General features: G+C 29.9%; 3 protein-coding genes across 3 annotated transcripts in view; 1 reads left to right on the top strand and 2 right to left on the bottom strand.

Moving 5' to 3' along the window:
- Window positions 1–20,016, top strand: part of LOC125873047 (uncharacterized) — a 121,340-nt gene that overhangs the window by 47,551 nt on the left and 53,773 nt on the right. The window lies entirely within an intron of this gene.
- LOC125873034 (uncharacterized) lies at window positions 425–5,092 on the bottom strand. Its single transcript, XM_049553881.1, has 10 exons — window positions 4,936–5,092; window positions 4,750–4,860; window positions 4,589–4,654; window positions 4,200–4,364; window positions 3,957–4,070; window positions 3,118–3,189; window positions 2,148–2,231; window positions 1,936–2,036; window positions 1,405–1,489; window positions 425–1,037 (listed from the first exon to the last, which is right to left on the bottom strand). Exons 1-10 carry the CDS (start codon window positions 5,011–5,013, stop codon window positions 660–662), a joined length of 1,254 nt encoding a protein of 417 aa, XP_049409838.1. The 5' UTR covers window positions 5,014–5,092; the 3' UTR covers window positions 425–659.
- Window positions 13,700–16,125, bottom strand: LOC125873014 (probable WRKY transcription factor 9). The gene is made up of 5 exons (XM_049553859.1): window positions 15,870–16,125; window positions 15,623–15,754; window positions 14,997–15,371; window positions 14,792–14,908; window positions 13,700–14,494 (listed from the first exon to the last, which is right to left on the bottom strand). Exons 1-5 carry the CDS (start codon window positions 16,032–16,034, stop codon window positions 13,862–13,864), a joined length of 1,422 nt encoding a protein of 473 aa, XP_049409816.1. The 5' UTR covers window positions 16,035–16,125; the 3' UTR covers window positions 13,700–13,861.

Below are 20,016 nucleotides of genomic sequence, written 5' to 3' on the forward strand. Positions count from 1 at the left end.
TAAAAGTACGTTTGTGACTACCCTGACTGAAGCATTTCTGTTATGCATATAGTCAAGTCTAAGAAAACTGCAGCAATAGAATTTCCTTAATTACGTCTATTCAGACGCTTAGCAGGTTGACAAGTAGTGCCATCGCACCAATCCAGCAAACAACTCCATACTGAATCTCAACCTTGGCCAATTAACCTTCACACGAGTACAAATAAAACATTCAAATATAGGCGTGTGTGTATGAGATAAGCAACAAACTTTTCTTTTTCTTACTGATAAATACTACGAATAAGACATTCAGCTGATACAACAAAATTGGAAGGTTTAACATAAATAAGAGTAATCCTCAGCCGAGCTCAGCATGACATAGCTGNAAGAGTACAAATAAAACATTCAAATATAGGTGTGTGTGTTTGAGAGAAGCAACAAACTTTTCTTTTTCTTACTGATAAATACTACGAATAAGACATTCAGCTGATACAACAAAATTGGAAGGTTTAACATAAATAAGAGTAATCCTCAGCCGAGCTCAGCATGACATAGCTGCCACAAAAGCCAGCCAAACAAAACCAAACACAAAACACCACTTCTTACAAAAGCCCATTCGACCCACAAAGATGCTTTTGCCATATCCTGACTAAACCTTTAAGGAGATGAAAGATCCATATCTACTGCTCATCATTGTTATCAATCTGTGGACTACCATTGCCTGCTTCAACTTTTACATTTTCATCACTCCTCTGGTTATTCTCATCCACTTCAAGCACATCATCCATCATATCATCCTCCGCAACATTGATATCCTCAACATCCTCATCTTCGTTGTTGCTGACACCGGGAATCTTTCGAGTCTTGGGTCCACGCTCAAGCCTATGAGTCTCTAGCTCTTTGTCCATCGTTTCTTGAAGGTTTGCTACATTTTTGTTGGCTCTCCTTTCTAAAATAGTTTTCCATTCCTCCTCAGCTTTTGCAACATTTTGTTCAGCAATTTTTTTCTGGTATTGCGACAATTCCTCTCTCCTTGCAGCTTTCCATTCCTCGAATATCTGAAAAGAACAAAAAATTTAAGTGATCTGTCAGCATAACACATGTCCACCAAATCAACAAGTCCTGAGGCTATTCGATGTATTTTCTAACACTGTAGTCTCACATGCTCAGTCAACTATAGAATTCACACCACTGCATTCAGTACTCCCCCCTCCCCCTATCCACAAACACAAAGCGCATTCCCAGAGAAACTCACACTACCAAAAGCTTCAGGGTTAAATAAACATAATTCCCTGCCAAGTGCCACCTCAACAAGTAATTTTTCTGTGTACAACTCATCCATTGTGGATTTTCAATTTTCTATCCATTTGGAAGTATATTTCAGTCGTATATAACACAATTGAATGCGTGCAGCTTGATAGTTACCTGATCTTTTCTCTGCTCAAGTAAGGTTGGATCTTCTTCCAATGGTTTGGCAAAAGAATAAAAGATCGGTGGCTCGGCTTTGGTCCTGAAATTAACACAGCCAAAAAATATAAAGAGAAGTTATGAACTGTTACCAGGATAGATAACTGATCAGCCTATACTGCTGCAAAGAGGGATTTTGCAGTCATTTAACAGCTTCAACATTCTGTACATGAACAGAAACTTATCTTCGCGTCAATAAAATTGGAATATGGACATTTGGACCGAAATAAGAAATAACCTGCACAATAAGAATCCTAAAATTAACACGATAAATTTCACTGCTCACAGATCTAAAATAGTGCAGATGTAGACAGCAGAATAAAAGAGACTGATCCCGAAACATTTCAAATGAACTTTTAATGATCTCAAAAACTCGAAATAAAAATGGAATACATCTCATACAGGTGCTTTTTCAAGCAGGTCATGTAGAACAAGCTTCATTGCTGGTTGCATCAGGAATTAATATTTGATGTAGCTAACACAACATACCTTATAAAATTGGCTAGTTTTTTGTGGTGCTCACTCCACCGAAGAAACAGCAATTCCAGCCTCTTCTCCTCAGCTTTAGCAGCAAGACGTGCTCGAAGAGTCTTAACACAGAGACAAGAGTTGGGAGTTAGTTACATTTCTCATATTACTTGTTAGGATTTACCACAGAAGTTCATTGCAAGAATAGCTGAAAATGTTAAACTGAGACACACCAGATCTCTTTTCAGCTTTTCATCAAGCTGCTCCCGCTCTTGTTGTCTTAATTTCTCACTGTCTTCGCGCGCCCTTTGCTCAGCCTGGCATTATTTTGATGTCAAAAGTACTTCTCTAGGCTAAGATTTATGATCATTAGAACAACTGTTTCTTTCTTCAGTTCTTTCAAACTTTTTGAGGGGGGAGGAGGGAATGGGAAAATAGTTGGTGTAGATTGTATGAGAAAAAATGCACTCGTAGAATAGCTGGTGTGGACTGTAAGAGAAAGCATGTACTCATATATTCATTTTCAAGTGCAGACGTAGTCAAAACCATGATGATAAAAACTATTGGTCGAAGAAAACATACAATACACCAGAGACCCCATCCACCTATTAAAGAAATGTTTTCAACAGGTATAGTATCAACAACATACCCAGTGAAATCCCACAGGTATAGATGTCTCAAGATTCTTGAGGATTCATAAAAATGAAAATATTCAAATATAACAAAACTAAAAAACCAAATTCATCAGAATAATCCTCAAATTATAAAGTTCAACGATTACAAAAGTGAGAACCAATTTCATCTGTAGGTTAATCCCTGTACATTCCTATGTAAACTCAAATTTTCCTGACTAAAGTTCAAAATTCAAATATTAACTCAAGCTCCAACCAAATTATTAGGCCACAAACTCAAACTCATATAATTTCATTACCTGATAATTTTTATCCTCCAATAAAGTTGGAAATACTCTACTACACCTCAATCTCAAACTCAAGTTGGGGTCAGTCGTATAAATCCTCAGTGAGCATGTCACAATATCTACTATAAATGCTCATCTCAAGTCAACATTATACAAAATAAAAGTAGAAGAAATGAAGTACAGTAGAAATAGAAATAAAAAGTACATCCTTCAATGAAGTTATATGTTAGCAATAAAAACATTCAACCAGAGTTAATACAACAATATAAGATCTGAGTACTCACCCTTTTCAAAGAATCTGACCTCCGCATGTAAGCCTCAGTCCCAGAAAGCTGCATGTCTTCTTTCCGGAATTTCTGAAAACATTCCACACATATAATCAGAGCAAAGGTAGGTGAGCTAAGTGTCGCCGTGCCAAACAGAAACTAACGATTGTACAACTGAATTACTGAGGGTTCTAAATTGAGAATTATCTTTCAAGGAAATATTATCAAACTGATCATGTAGAACGAAAAGATGCTTAAAACAGTTTCTTGACTAATTCCAAAAGTTTTCTCCTAGAGGACCTAGACACATATGAGGAGCAACATTAAACAAAAATGAAGTCATTAAAATGGTTTACCAAATCCCTTGAAAGCACTTGAACACCTTATTTGGACATCAAATTTATAGTTCTCTTTCAATAGTTTTTCTTCTTTATAGCATCAGAGTTTGAATATCAAGTCCCTCGTTAGTCTTTAACTGACAATTCAAGCTTAAGTGATAATATCCGGGAGATCTATAAGTTATAACACCATATCTCTACCTCTTTTCAGTGACGGAAATAGATTTATTTTGTATGTGCTGTAAGAAACACTTTCTTTGGTTATACATCAACGACTTTCCTGAGAAGAATTTCAATACCGCTTTTCTGGTTTAGGTGATTGAGCACTATTCTGATGTTGCCTTGACAAAATTATTTGGATAGCTTGTTCTTCGACTTAAGAAATTAAGCACAAGCATATCTCCAGGAGATGGAATTTTATAGCAGTTCAACTATTAAAGAAACCAGATTGACACCTATGAAGCAGCTATAGGTTCAAAATACATAAATCAAACCCATGACAAAGAACTTTGTACTCACCTCCAAGGTCCCCAGCAGCTGCCCCAACATTCTCTTATTCCTACTAACCAATTTAGGATCCTCGTTTTTGGGCAACACTCTAGGCACAGGCTCTGGTGGAGGTATATCAAAATCCTACACAAATTATTCAAAGCAAATGAATATCAATGTCTCTAAGGTGCAGAAACACACCATTATCTTTATGAAAAGTACGAGGACTAATAAAAAGATGTGGCCCCCCAAAAGGTTACCATCCATATTTACCATTTTGGATGGCCTTTGATAGCCATCTCTCCGGAGCCAATTGGATGGCTTTCTTTCATTGTGGTTGGCAGGTGCCTCCCTTGGGCTTGCCTCCACAATTGACTCTTCCTTATTTGCATCCCTTGGTGCTCCGGATACATCCTCAGCAATCTCCCCCTCTTCAATCTGAATCCATAAACCAATATACAAAAAATAAGATTTTTACTCTATTTGGAAAAACAACAAACGACAACAACAACAACGACAAAATAGCCTTAATCCAGCACAAACTATGATTTGGCTATGAATTTTCCATATTCATTCCAGCTTGTTTCTTTAAGCAAATTTGTAGTTCTAGTTCTAAACACACGAATTCCTCAGGGGAGAATTATTCAATTTTCAGTGTTCACCTTCACAACAGCAGAAGAAATACGCCTTTTAGGTGCTGGCTGATCCTCTGCATCATTCCTCTCCGCCTAAAGAGCCAATTAACAATAACACCAAACTCAATAACCAAAAAAGGACGTAAATTACAAGAAGCTTCCTCTCAAAACATACAAAGAGAACTTACAGGTCTAACAACGCCGCGTTGGCGACCACCATTGGCAACAAAATTCCGTGGACCTCCGCCGGAGAATCCACCACGGCGAAGACCTCTTGGATCCTTAAGCCGCTCAGTAATCTAGTTAACCAATAGTATAAAAGTTACAAAAAAACCTAGAAAATTGTATGGCATATAGAAAGATAAAGAACAGACCTCGCGTTGTTGCCTATTGAGTTCAAAGAGTTCTTTGCGAAGCTCTTCCTCCGTCTTCTCCACTACGCCGCTCGCCATCTTTTAGGGCTTTGAGTTTTCTTCACTCTCTCCCTTTATTAAAACCTCTGAAAACTCGGACCAGCGAATGATCGAGCCGGTTAGCACTACAACAAATTGACACGTGAACCGGTTCGGTTTTGTTATGACTTATGAATTTAGGTACTTCCTCCCTTTCAAAAAGAATAATTTCCTTTCCTTTTTAGTTTGTTTAAAAAATAATTATTTCTTTATTGGCAAAATTATATATAATAGCAAATTATTAATTCAAATTAAATGTTATAAATATAGTTTGATTTCATTGTACCCCATAACAAACTATTGCTATTTAACCTCTCTCCTAGTGAATCTCGCTCGCCACTCTCTCAAATCTCGCTCTCTCGCTCGCCTCTGTCACTTTATACAAAAATCGCAAATTGTATAAAATGCGTTTGTGTTTGTATAAAGCGAGAGAATTGTATATATACATATATTTTCGTTCCCCTCTCTCCCATCTCCTAGATCTCGCTCTCTCACTTCCCTCTCTCACTTTATACAAAACACAAATGTATAAAATGCGTGAAAATTATATATATACATATATTTTCGTTCTCCTCTCTCCCCTCTCCCAGATCCCACTCGCCACTCTCCTAGATCTCGCTCGCTCACTCGCCTCTCTCACTTTATACAATTGATCTTTTTGTATATGTATACCAAAGCAGATTATACAACTGCTTTCTTTTGTATATGTATAGCGAAATATACATATTTATGTTTGCTATGGAGCGCAATTATGCAAAGTTTGTTATATCATACAAGTATGAATTTTGTGTTTGCTATATGTGAAAGTTGCTCTTCTTTATTTTACTTTCAACTTTTCACGTGACATGTTTAATACCACGAGATTAGGGCAATTTTATACATTTGACATAATTTTAATTTAGGACCACAAGATTCAAAAGTCTTATTTATTTTCTTAAACTTCATGTCAAGTCAAACTAGGTCACTCTTTTTGAAACGGAGGGAGTATTATTTTATGTAGATATTAGTTAGATAAGTATTAGTTATTTATGTATTATTAATTATACATATGTTAGTTATTTCATCTTATATCCTGCATAAAATAACATATAAATTTCCTCATAACTTATCCATGTATTAATTATGTTGGTTTCTAAATTGTCAATAAAACATCGTATTTATTTTATATGTAAATAATTTATTTGCTATTTACCTATTGAATTTCGTATAAGTTATAAAAAATAATACATGAATAACTTGGATCTTATCTAGCTATTAAACGGACAATAAGGGCGTGTTTGGTAAGAAGGAAAATATTTTTTGTGAAAAATAATTACCTAAATTTATTTTTTTTGAAAAATAAGTGGATCTTTTATTTATTTCTAGTGTCTGATAAGTAAGCAAGAAAAAATAATTCAAAAACATTTATATATTATCTAATAAAAAGTTATGAAAGCAGATGGAGATGGCTAAGGGGTTCAGGGGTGGTATGGTCGGGGATGACCGGATGAGGATTGGAGGGAGTGAACAGTAGATAATAAACTTAGAATTTCACTTATAAAACTTGTTTTTTATTAGGAAAAAATTGTATGGAATATATTCGAACTTTGATCGAAATTGTTGTAACAATATCGAACTTTGGAAAGGACCTTTTACCCATGCACTATTTAATAGTATATTTTAAAGGATATATGTGCCCACATGGACATCATAAAAATTACATCATAATAAATAGTAACGTGTCCACGTGGGAACATATATACCTTTAAAATACAATATTAAATAGTGTAGGGGGAAAATGTCCTCCATAAAGTTTGATATCGTAACAACAAATTCGGGCAAAGTTGAAGTATTTTTCAGATCCTTTTCCCTTGTTTTTACTTTCATTAGAAAAGTCACTTTCCTTATTTTAAGAAATTTGAATATGAAACACAAATTTAAAAATATTTTTCTCCCTACCAAACACACCCTTGAGTAATTATTGTAGGGGAATTGTTGAGGTATTTCCTCGACAAACTTCAACATAAAGAAAAGTTAAATGAATTGTTTAATTTCTTTACCAAATAACTTAAATTAGATATCATGGCAGTGATAAAATTCATAATACAGATGTTTTTGGCAGATATTTTAGATATGCTTAAAAAATGAGTATTGAAATATTCAGGTAAGACAATGTTTATATCAAGTCTCATCACTAAATTTTGGAGCATCAAATAAGAGTTACAGTTCATTAGCAAAAGCAATGAGATATAATTTTTATTTTTTTGGTTTCCATGTTCGATATCCATATTGAAACTCGACTAAATCCGAATTCACATCGAGAAGTCCCACAGAAGGTAAAACGCTCCCTAACATGTTGCATATTATTGTCAAACTTATTGAACAAAACAATATACAATGTCATTGTAAGGGTAATAACAATTATGGAAGATTGCAGATACTTGTTAAAAGTTATTTCAGAAAAGCGAACAATTTCACAAAATAATTGACAAATAAAAATCACAGACATGCAAAAATCATTTAATTTTGAAGTACTTTTCATTGTATCGTGAAAAAATCAATTAGGAAATCAAATTTTATATACAGACAAAGTAGATGGTGTATAAGGAAAAAAACAAAAACCAAATAGAACTAGTCGTTTGACACAAATATATAACTTTTTAATACTTAAATTTTTTGAAAGCCTTTCAATTGATATCAATGACAGGGTAAAACGATTGAAATAATCAATTTTAAGATTGTATTTGTATATCATTTGATTTATTTTAGTAATTATCAACATCTTTAAGTTTCTAAATTAATTACAGTAAAATAAAGTTTATACACATGGAAAATTGTATTAGTTATGTTAAATTTCTCTACCGCTCTTTCATAGCCTTTATTTTATATATTTAATATTAATATAGTTTTATTAAAGAATAACTTTTATGCGCTGCCAATTATAGAATTAGATAATTAAAAAAAAGACATTTTATTTTAGTAAGTTTTACTTAGATTAATGTTAGATGCTTTGGTATTCTGTTGAGAGCTGAAATAGTTAAATGTATAATTCTCCCACTCAAAACTTACTTTATGTGTAATAAATACTAAATTTGATTTGATCTTCTTTCATATAATGTAGTTCTTTTTAACAATATAACACTCACACTCAAAGTTCTAAGATTTTGAGTGTTTTATTAAAATGGTGCATAAGAAAAAAGGACCACTTGTAGATTAAAAAACATATTCCTATTATACAATACTTTAAAGAAAAAGATTTGGATAATATTTAAAATTTATGGAAATTGTATCTTACAAGCTGAAAATTAAAGACTAACGTATAATTTCCGTTTTTTAGCATCTGTTATATGTTGGGCCAATTGGGCCCGTAATTACCCAAACATCTTCGGTATTGGGCTTTTGGTTATATCCACAAATTTGAGACCATATGTTTGTTCGCAGACTAAATTGTCTTAAGATTAGGCGGGATAAAATAAGTTTAATAGGATGAAGTAAAATATTTCAGAAATAAGTTTGAAATAAAATATATATTGTATTTGTTTGGCGGTCAAAATTTATTTAAAGTTGTTTTTCTTTTTTCATGTTCAAATATTACCTGTTAAATATGTACTATACAAACATTTTTTCTTTAGGGTATTCTTTTCACTAATTATATCTTACTAGTATATGTGCCTGCGCGTTGCGCGGATATTTTAAAATGAATATTTTTTTAATTTAACAATGACTAATATGAATTATTATTGAGCGTATATTTATTATATATCTTTTACTTATTATTATTTTCTCTTTTTTTTTGGAACATTGTTTTAAATATAAAGATGCATAAAATCAATTGTATTTTAAACTAATAAAATCTTATCATATTTCTCCTGGATTATTAGAATTTTGTCCATAATGTAATTTCTACATAGATATTTTAAAGAAAAACCATTAATGTTGAGATTAAAAGGATAGTTACAAACAGTGCCGACTCAATGCTTATAAAAATTAGGCATATGCCTTAGGCCTCCAATTTTAGGGGGCCTCTAATTTTTACCACGATAAATTATGTGTTAATTGTTTTTATAGAAAAAATTAATCATCTAAAAGAAATGTATTTTTCTTTAAAAAATATATATATTATTTTATTCTCCTCAATCAAATAGAAGAAATCAAGAAAAATGTTGTTTTGTCTTCTTACATTCTCTTCACTAACTCTCGCGTTGTAATTTTCTAGACCCTTTTTATACTATATGTAAGTTAGAGCTCTATCAAAAATATGAATCAGTAGTAAAAAATCATGTTTTGGATAAAGTGAATTACAAACCTGTTTAGATTGACTTATTTCATGTATTTTTAAACAAACAAAAAAAGGTTTATAAGTAGTTTTGTCAACTTATTACTTCTAGAATAATGTTAACAATTTATATAATAATTGCCTCAAATAAAAAATTTTAGGCCTTTAATTGAAATTTCGCTTTAGACCTCCAAGTACGTTGAGCCGCCCCTGGTTACAAACCACCTTATCTATAAAAAGAAGTGTAGTTGAACTAATCTTTACTTATCAATTAATTTAGGGATAATTGTACATAATGACAAACTATTAATTCAAATTAAATGGTATAACCACACTTTGATTTAATTGTGTCCTGTAGCAAACTATTTGCCAGTCGCCTCTCTCCCTCAAACTCTCGCTCACCACTCTCCCTCTGTCGCTCGCCTCTCTCGCTTTATACAAACATAAATGTATAAATTGTGTTTCTATTTGTATAAAGCGAGAGAAAATTGTATATATACACATGCAAATACATATATCTTCGTCCTATACACTTATAATTATACAATACAAATATTCCCCTGTCAGTTCTCTTTTGCATTTCTCTCTTTCTTGCTTTATACAAACACAAATTATACAAAATATAACATAATTAAGGTGAATTTATACTTCTTTGAAAAAAGAATATGACGTATCAATTTGAGAGCATAAAAACTCTACTCAAATAAGTCGTTAAAAACAATTGTTTTTACTATCCAAAAAATGATTTTTCCTTTTAAATGAATCAATTAAATTGAAGGCAATAGTTAAGCAAGTTTAGAGTACCTATTGAAGTTAATGATTAGATCTAAAGATAATTATAGTGGGTCTAATTAAATAATAACATATCTTAAAATTTAATTTAAAATGAATTAAAATAATTGTACATTTTTTATTGTCCCTTGATTCACCAAGGTTTATTAGTTGTTGATGATAAGTACAAAATATAGTTTCGACTCTTCTTTAGCCAACTCAACAAAAGAACAAATTATATCGTTGATTTCAAGTCATGACACCTTCTCAACCTATCAAATACATTTTTATACAATTTAAGATGTAAATTTAAAATCATATAGTGTTAGAGACTTTAAAATCCCATAAAATTTAAAGAATAAAGTTCCAACTAAAGTTATCCAATTTTTACCTATCTAGGTGCTAAATCTCCCACTAATGGTGATCCTCTTGATATTGAATTTCTCATTGATAGGACTACACTCGATAGAGTATTAATTTACTATATTTTATCTATTATTACTTTGTGTTATACAAAACAAATGAAATTTTAATAACATGTTAGAAGTACTATTTTACTTATTGATAAAAGAAATAGAAATTCTTTATACCCAATAGATTTTGGTGCATCAAAATTTTAAGGAAAATTATACAAATAATAATAAGGAAGAGCATATTGTGGGTCAGCAACATAAATCAGTTATAGTAATATTTAAAAAAAGTTTTGCAAATATTTTAAACATCTGCCAACAAACTATATAAAATAATAAAGCAACTGAAGCAATATTTTTATTCTACATGAACAAAAAAAATGGAAGCATAGCATAACTATCAAGTTATATTGTATGACAATCACATTCATTACATCTGCAATAGGCCACAATAACTATAGTGAATGTTAGAAAGTTGGAGCTCTTGTATAAAACATGCATAGAAATAATGCAAGAGGAAATTGGTAAGCCTTATTAACAACGACTCCAAGTTGAACTTTTTCAATAAATCTATTTTTTTTTTAAACATCATGATAATGATAATTATAAAATTAAAGTTGATTTTTTTTAATTATAAAAATAGACATTATGGGTCTGTTTGGATTGGCTTTTGACTTATGACTTAAAAGTCAAAAGCCATAACCTAGGATTCCCAGCTTATGACTTTTGGCTAATTTTTGTTATTTTGGTTTTAGAACCTGTTTGGATGGGCTTTTAAGCTGGTCAAACTGGCTTAAAAATCAGTTTTTGACTTATTAGAATGTTTGAAATTATCAAAGTGACTTATTTTAAGTCAAAAATGACTTATTTTAAGCCAAAAGCTAAAAGCTAGGGGAGGGGTGTTTTTTTTTTTTTTTAAACTTAAAAGCCCTTTTATGTTGACCAAGTATATTACCTTTTTACCCTTAATTCTTTTATACAATTTCTAAATTGCCCATATTGAATTATTATTATTATTATTATTTTATTATTTTATTATTTTATTTTATTATTATTATTATTTTATTATTATTATTATTATCATTATTTTTTTTTTTATTATTATTATTATTTTATTATTATATTATTATTATTATTATTTTATTATATTATTATTATTATTATTCCTCTTATAAATAATTTGTGGTGGTAAAGAAATATGTGAATGATAGGAAAATATTATTACTTATGGATGTAAAATATAAATTAATTTTGTTTTAATTTTTTTTAAAGTATAAAAACCTTAAATTAATTAACTTTTCATCATGTTAACAGCTTAAAGGGTATTTCAGACATTTTGATAAAAAAAGTGTTTACCAACACTTATTTGCCAAACACATCAACAACTTTTTTTTCAACTGCAACACTTTTATCCAAATACATAACTACTTATTTTAAAAATAAGTTCCAGCACTTTAAAAAATTACTTTTTAAGAGTCACTTTTTTTAAGTCAATCCAAACGGGCTCTTATTCGAATAAATAACAACTTCTTAAATTTGCCTCTCTTGATTTTGATCTATTTTCTCCTTATTTCNAATCAAATTTTGAAGAACAGAAAGATGCAGTTTTTTTAGTAATTGCTGACATGTGGATTTTTTTTTTTAAAAAAACTTATTATTTTTTTAAAATTGACTTTTTAAATACTGAAAATTTGAGATTAATTGTGGCGCTGACATGTGGCATTTTTTCCTCTAATTTTATACATAGATGTACTTACATACTTTTTGGTAAAATTTCATGTTATTTTTATTTTTTCTTTTAAAGTAAAAGCTAAAAAAAAATTGATCGTATTAAAGTTTCAATAAGTATTCTTGATCGAAAGTGATATATTTTACTATAATTTCATTGTATTTATTAAGCTTTATGTTTTTGACATCTTGATTTTAAATAGTAATAGAGTCTATAAAAAACGATCTATCTACCTTCACCTGATAGAAATAAGGATGCGTAGACATCATTCTTTTAAAACGTCCACTCATGAGGTTATTCAAAATATGTTATTATTTATCTAACATTAATAGAGAATAGAGGATAGAACATCATGAAAAATAATAATTAAGGTACTTATCTATATTCTATAATTAGAAAAATAATACTAAATTATCACCTCCAGAAACTTATAAAATTCCAGCATCCATATTAATTAATAACACCTAGTTAAATATGATGTTATCCTATAAGTCGAACCATTCTCTATAATGTCATCCCAAGTCTATTTTTTGAAAAATTAGGCTATAGTTGATAAATTTAAGAGGTCAATAAGAAAAAAAAAGGATCATATATTATTCAAGTTTTTTTTTATCCCTAATTCTACGGCTAGCATTAAGATTTCCTAGTGATTAGCATTTAATTAATTAGTGGTATAGCCCATCAAAGGCGTTAAGATGGAAACTAAATCACCATCTAATTTAGGTATTATTAGAGTAGTCTTTTTGTTTACTATCCCTTTTCATCCTAACTAAACTATTCGAACGAGAAATTTAATTAAGTTGAAATAGAATTAGAAAATTTAACTAGATTGTTTGACATTTTATGGCTAAAACTCTACATTAGAATTAGCATTACACTAGTTACGTACATTAGTAATATATTTTGAACTAGATTAAAAATTTATACGAGTATTATTTGCATGTATATATAGTCCGATTCTCTTGTTTTCTTAAATAATGTATAGTAATGAACATTTAGAGACATTTTTTCTCGATCGAATAATCAAAACTGGATATATTAACAATTCTTTAAACTTGATTTAAATAGAAATTTATTCGAGGTTGACGTGTACTTCATATTAATTAATTAAGTACTTGTATTATATATGCTAACACAAAGTGCTAAACAAACCTTTTAAAGATCCAACTCAAAGTTTAGCATCAATCAAGGGTTCACATGGACACCCCCCCAACCCCCAAAGTGGTGACTTACAAAAAGAAAGTATAAAGTGATATTTACTATAGTTCAAATAAAGGAAGTCCACGATAAATTTCATTGGACTTGGACAAACTTATTTACTTGACAATTAAATACAAGCATTTATAACCTATGCTAAATATATATTTTTTTCAAAGGTAAAATGCAATACACGAACTTTTCAAAAGGTCAACATAGTATTATTTTCGTCCAAAGACCATATGAAATTGCAACTTTCGTGCATATATGAGTTTAATTAAACTTGATATTTTCGACATCAAAACATAAAAACTAATATATATAGAGGGAAAAAAAGTACTAAAATTTTGACAAATATAATATCTGAATCATAATTCCAAAATTACAATGCGTTAATAAGATGCTAAGCACCTTAAAGGTATAATTCATCGAATTTAAATCTTGAATTTGTCTCTGCTGAGACGAGTATACGTAGTATATCATCATTCAACTCTCTCCAGTTGAATTGCTTTGATCTTTATTAATGAGGGAAGAAATAGCAGCAGCAACAGCAACCCTAAACTTAGGATCAGAAGCAATTGCACTCATATTTTCATGAGCCAACATAGGAGGAATATTATTATTATTATTATTATTATTATAATGATGTTCACCTTGTAATTTAGGACCAGCAAAAAGGTTGTTCCCTTCATAATTAGACAATTTAGACATCCAATTAGAATGCCCCAATTCATGATTATTTGAAGAAGAACTTGCAAAGGGAAATTGATGATTATTATTTGACATATTTTTGGTGAGATCAAGAACTAAGTTCCCTTGTGAAGAATTAGGATCACTAGAATTAAGGATGTTGTTTCTTAAATTGGAGAAATTATAAGGTGAAGAAGAAGAGTGATGGTAATTAGGTGCTAGATTATGGTGGTAATTAGGGAAATTAAGTGGTTGGTTTAAGTTGGAATTGTGATTAAGAAGAGGACTAATACTTGAATCCACTAACATGAATGAAGCTGCTGCTGATGCTGTTGATGCCATTGCTGTTGCACCTACTGGAAGTGGATGATTATGTGTTCCTTCATATGTTGTAATCAATATTGACATGTCCTCCAAACATCTTTGTACCTATATTAAACACCGAGTTTAACTTATATACGTTGACTGTTTAATATATACATTTTTTTTTTAGAGGATGCAACAAATTAAATCATTCCAAATCATAGTGAAATATTAATTTTGAAGTTTCCAATTTCTCTCAAAAAGCTTTAAACAAAAGAATGAGTTTACTTATATTTCATAACAAGTGGAATTAGCAATTTGAAAAAAATGACAGATAATATGTTACAACAAAATTATATTACATCGAATTATATTGTTAAGGTATATTATAAGTTAAATCTAGAGAACGGATTTTTATCGTACCTGTTTTCTAACTGGACAACCGGGCGCCACCGTGCAACGGTAGTAAGCTCTGGGACAATTAGGACTTCCTTTAGCAATTTTCTGACCATATTTTCTCCATTGGCAACCATCATTCATCTGGAAAAAAAAAATGAATTTCGTTGAATAAAAAATGTTTTTTTTTTCGTTTAAAGAAAAAACAAAAGATTTTTAATATTGAACTTACTGTAGCGGATTCACATCTTGCTCTGACTGAAACCCTAGATTTTCTGTTTGGTGGAGAAGCTGTAGTCACATGACTTGTTAATCCTCCCAAATTTTGTGGTTTATTTTGTATTTGATGATTAATTGAAGGATGATCTTTTTTCTCCTTTCTTTGATCTTCTTCTAATATTTCCACTAATTTGCTGCTTGTAGTACTATTACTACTAACCAAAGTCAAAGATAACCCTAATTCGTGATCACCATCCATAGTATCATCTTCTAATGATGTTGGTGATGTAATTCTATTAGTATTTAAAATATCCAAGATTTTTGGAACCCTTGTTTGTCCTTCACTAGTATCATCATTTCCACTCAATGAAAGAAAATTTTTGTGATCCTAAAATAAACAAAAAAAATTAGGATGAAAAGACACAATTAAACATAAATGGTGAGTGAATTGATTTCTGATCAGATGGTCGCTCAACTAATAGTTATTATAGCAGAAAGTCATCTTTGCTTCAACAAAGAAAGTGCCTTTCTGAGATGATAACTAACTATTATAAGTTGATGAGTGACCATATGAAAAATTAAGTCGATGTTTAGTTAAAACTATGACATGAGATTGATGAAAATTGTTTAGTACTATACCTTGTGATTATTTTGATGAATTGAGAATTTTGCTTGTAGATCATAGTAATCTTTCATTGTTTGCTCCACTGCCTTCCTCAATACTTTGTTTTCCTCTTTCATCCTCTTCATCTCCTTTTCTAACATGGATAACTACATACGGAACAAGTGAATAAAAGTGTACGATCTCTAACAGTTTCATCAAAAATCTTTAAAATGAGATGATCAATCTTCTTACAAGTAATTAATTTTAAAAAAAAATATGTACCTCTTCATGAGATTTTGGTAATTCTTGATCTTTTGCTTGTGTTTTCTCATTCAATTGTGATGATTCTCCAATTTGATTTTCTTCATTTTCTTCTTCTCTAGCATCAAGTTTCAAGCTGAGATCAATTTCCATTTCATTATCATTTTCTGATTTGTTGTTTTCCATTTGGAAGAGAGAAGAAAAAGAAAAAATAAAACTTTGGTTTATCTTTGCTTTCTTAAATTTCTCTAATTTGTGTGCTGCTTTTGAGACACCAAAGTCAATTCCCTAATCTCAAAGTAATTATAATATAATTGGACATCTAAGGACGCATCTAAGTTTTGACTTTAATTAAATAAACCCATTAATACAAGCTAATTAATAGTAGTAGCAATAAAAAAGAATTGTAAGTAACTAATATAGTATTAGGAACTGGCAGTATAGTCTGGCATTGATCTTGAGCATCCTTTTTGTTATTTCCTACTTCCTAAGTGTCACAATTCGGATTTCGAAAATCAAACTTTTTAATTTTAATCGTGAATTCGAACATAAAATTTTTAAGTTTTTTTGAATTCCGCAATATTTCCGTCTTTCGCTTTAGGACCTGCCCATGGTCAGTATATACTATATATTATCGGACAATAAAACTTATATGTGTTCTAATTATGACAGTTCACCAGGACTTCTTTCATCCTCTCTTTTCTGCTCACTTATAGGGTCGAAACCCCATGTCCCCTCAAAGAGGTAGGGTATCGACTGAACATCTCAACATTAGTGGTGATTTCGTGCGCATCCAATCCCCAATTTTATTTATTAAGTATTATCATGTTTGGTGAATTGTGATGTCCTACGATCATGCCGGGTTATTTACATGTATATTTGAAAATTATGTAAAAAATAACTCACAATAATTACTAATTTAAAATGTACTAAACGTATATAAAAAATAATTTAACCCTAGTCCCTCGAGATGTGAATATCGCCACATAAATTAGTAAATTACTTGAACACCCTCAATAGCTAATTCCCCCTAGTACATTATTAAACCTTCGATAGTATGTATATTAATAGGCATCCCACTATATAAATTAGACTTGCGACTCTATGTAATAGTAGCATGCTTCAAGCACTTAATTTTCAACGTAAAATTTCAATTCCATTGCCAACTTGATGTAGACATAATAGGAACTTAACGACAGCAACAAACTAAAAAAATATACCATCTAACCAAAGTTAAGTGATAAAAGTAATAACTAATTATTTGATATAAATATTGAATGCGCATATAAAGATTTTTTGAAAAAAAACTTGACTACATAGGACCACATATTTACATACGATTCTGAAAGGATCGCACCTCAAAGGGAATATACATATAGGCACTCAATAATCTATCACAATACAAACATTAATTAATATTGATAACTCAAACCCATAGCTATTTTATCGTTGATTTAAAGCTAACCATCAAATAATAATTTTATTTTAATAAAAAAAAGTTAGCACAGACATCATCTTCTAAAGGAATGTGAGGCATGTACGAAATCCCATCAAGCCTTGGGATCGGATCTTGAAATTGTCAATTGGAAGACCTCTCTTTCCTCTCTCTATCATTTCATTTTACTTCCTCGCTTTTAAAATAGTTGTCATGTTTTAATTTATCAGAATTAATTTAATTATTTTCAAAAAGCTAATTTAGATTAGATTAATTTGATAGTTTTAAAAATAAAATATAAATATTTATAAACTATAAGAAAATGAAATACTATAAATTACATTTTTTTCTCATATTAAAATGATGAAAAAATATATTTTAAATTATTTCATATTATTTGACTCTTAAATAAATAATTGTGATAAGTATTTTAACGGCCAACAAAATATTCCATTTTTACTTCTTCTATAATTTTATATCATGGTTTTCAAATGCGTCTTCAATTAAACAATCTTATGATAGATAAAAACATAAAATAATAATAATACGCCACTATATTTGAATAAGAAAATTTGATCTTGTCTTGTATTCAACTCGGTAAAAGAGAGAAATGGATTGGAAGAGGGGAATTTGATGATGCATGCATAAAAAGAAGAATATTAGTACTATATACTATATGATCAAAATTAGAAATTCAAAGTATCCTCTTGTATAGTTTTAAATATAAAAAATTGTCACGTATTGAATGACGATTAATCTTAAAGTTATCTCAAATATACACGATTATATATATTGTATATTTGAGATGATTATTCAAAAGTATTCTCCCAAATATATACGATTATATATATTGTGTATAATCTTATATTCTACGACTAGATCTTAGGGGAAATTATTATTGCTCACGTCAAGGCACAAATTAAATAGCTAGCATAAAATTCAAGATCTAAGAAAATAATTCAATCTCAAAATTTCAATTTAATTGGATAGTCAAAACTAATTTTAAGAGTCTTAACTAGGAGCCAATGGCAATAATCAAGTAATTTTTAAGGGGGCCGATGACCCTGTCTATTTATCAACTCAAACAATTTAAATATACTTAAATTTAGTTTAATCTATGACGCCCCTAATCATAACCATTACGGTGTTTTTTTTCTTAAAAGATAATAACAATGGTGGCATAATGATAATTGATAGGGGACAAGTTTCTTTAAGGTGTCAAATGTAAATAGGCAAAACGGCATGGTTAAAAAGACCATTGTCAAGCTGAATTAATTAATTAATTAATTTTAGAATTGGGATCTGTAATGCCAAAGGTTAAGGGAGCAGTATATAATCATTATATAATATGGTATTTTTTTTGTTTCTCGAGCGAATAAAATGGAGAAAAAAAAAGAAATTAATTCCAGCAGCTCCAACGCATCTCAACTAGTTTATGTTTTTTATTTTTTTTTTATTTCCTTTATTTTATAATTTAAGCCCAAAAAAAGGAAAAAGGACTGGCCCCGTTGACATGAGAAATGAATCAGGTCTCTTCCAACCCTATATAGACTAACGATACTTAATTTAAAATAAATAATTATTACTTCCGCATCATCTTTACTTGTTCATATTTATTTTGGTACAGTCTTATTAATTTTAAGTTATCTAAATATTGAAAATAAATAATATGTAATAATAATGATGAAATAAGTATAAAATGATAAATTATCTCTTGATTTTTTCATCTAGATAAATAAAAGTGGACGGAGGAAAATAGTTGTATCACGTATTTTTAGAAAGTGTTTTTCTCCATTTTCGCAAGTAACATCCCACGCTTGTTGTCGACCTCTTCCTTAATTAATTATGGATAAGTGATTAGTGAATTGTACTAATTAATTAATTGGCATTTCTTGCCTTCGTTAAATGAATAATTAGTCAACGGTGAAGGCTTTCTATCCAGTCAATTTAGCATGGAATTAATTAATTTTGTATAATTCAATAATTAATTAACAAGTCCCCATATTAAGGTCTTAAATAGTATAGTCTTTTAATTTTTCCTTGTAGTTTCATGTTTCACAGTCACTCGTAACATGATGAGTAATATTGTTCTTTTTATTTGCTATATTTCATTGGTATAATGCTTTTAATAGAAAATGATATAATGTATTTTTTTTATAATACAACTTACTAAACTATTCAGAAATAATAATTAGAGTTGTTTGGTGTGAGGTATATAAAAGGTATAATAATTACAAAATAAATATAAGATTAATTTATGAAAATTTTACATAAATCTCATAGTGTTAAGAGCTAATTACATTTTATTTCTACTCTTTTCAAATTACAAAATCTCCTTAAATTTAGTGGAATCCAGATACATCCCAAAGCGTCCTGATACATAGTTTTCCGGATTCGGATACATCACGTAAAGTGATGTATCCGAGAATATGAGGGAGTAGGAATTTATATAAAAAAATTTCAAATGGTAAGGAATTTTAAAGAACGTAGTAAAATAAGTTGTGTATTTTGCTAATTTGTCCTATCATTTCTGTCATAGTAATGCCTCGAGTTATTCCATGTATATGGTGGAATAACTTATTACGAAATAATTATGTTCGAAATAACTTCTTTCCAACCAAACGACATTATATACGTGATAATAATTATTGTAAATATTGATATTTGTTGGACATAGCAATGTAAATTTTTTATATACTTTTTATACTAGGGAATGATTTTATTTTTATTTTT

This window comes from Solanum stenotomum, chromosome 1 (genome assembly GCF_019186545.1).
Source record: "Solanum stenotomum isolate F172 chromosome 1, ASM1918654v1, whole genome shotgun sequence".
Classification (NCBI taxonomy): domain Eukaryota; kingdom Viridiplantae; phylum Streptophyta; class Magnoliopsida; order Solanales; family Solanaceae; genus Solanum; species Solanum stenotomum.

Bases quoted from the DNA above. Each gene is read 5' to 3' on its own strand.
- LOC125873034 (XM_049553881.1), bottom strand. From the start codon at position 5,013: ATGGCGAGCGGCGTAGTGGAGAAGACGGAGGAAGAGCTTCGCAAAGAA. The intron at 4,655-4,749 runs GTAAGTTCTCTT...TTGGCTCTTTAG, and splicing joins AACGCGGCGTTGTTAGACCT to GCGGAGAGGAATGATGCAGA. The intron at 2,232-3,117 runs GTGAGTACTCAG...AAATAATGCCAG, and splicing joins GGTCAGATTCTTTGAAAAGG to GCTGAGCAAAGGGCGCGCGA.
- LOC125873014 (XM_049553859.1), bottom strand. From the start codon at position 16,034: ATGGAAAACAACAAATCAGAAAATGATAATGAAATGGAAATTGATCTC. The intron at 15,755-15,869 runs GTACATATTTTT...TTCCGTATGTAG, and splicing joins TACCAAAATCTCATGAAGAG to TTATCCATGTTAGAAAAGGA. The intron at 15,372-15,622 runs GTATAGTACTAA...TGTTTATTTTAG, and splicing joins TTCATCAAAATAATCACAAG to GATCACAAAAATTTTCTTTC.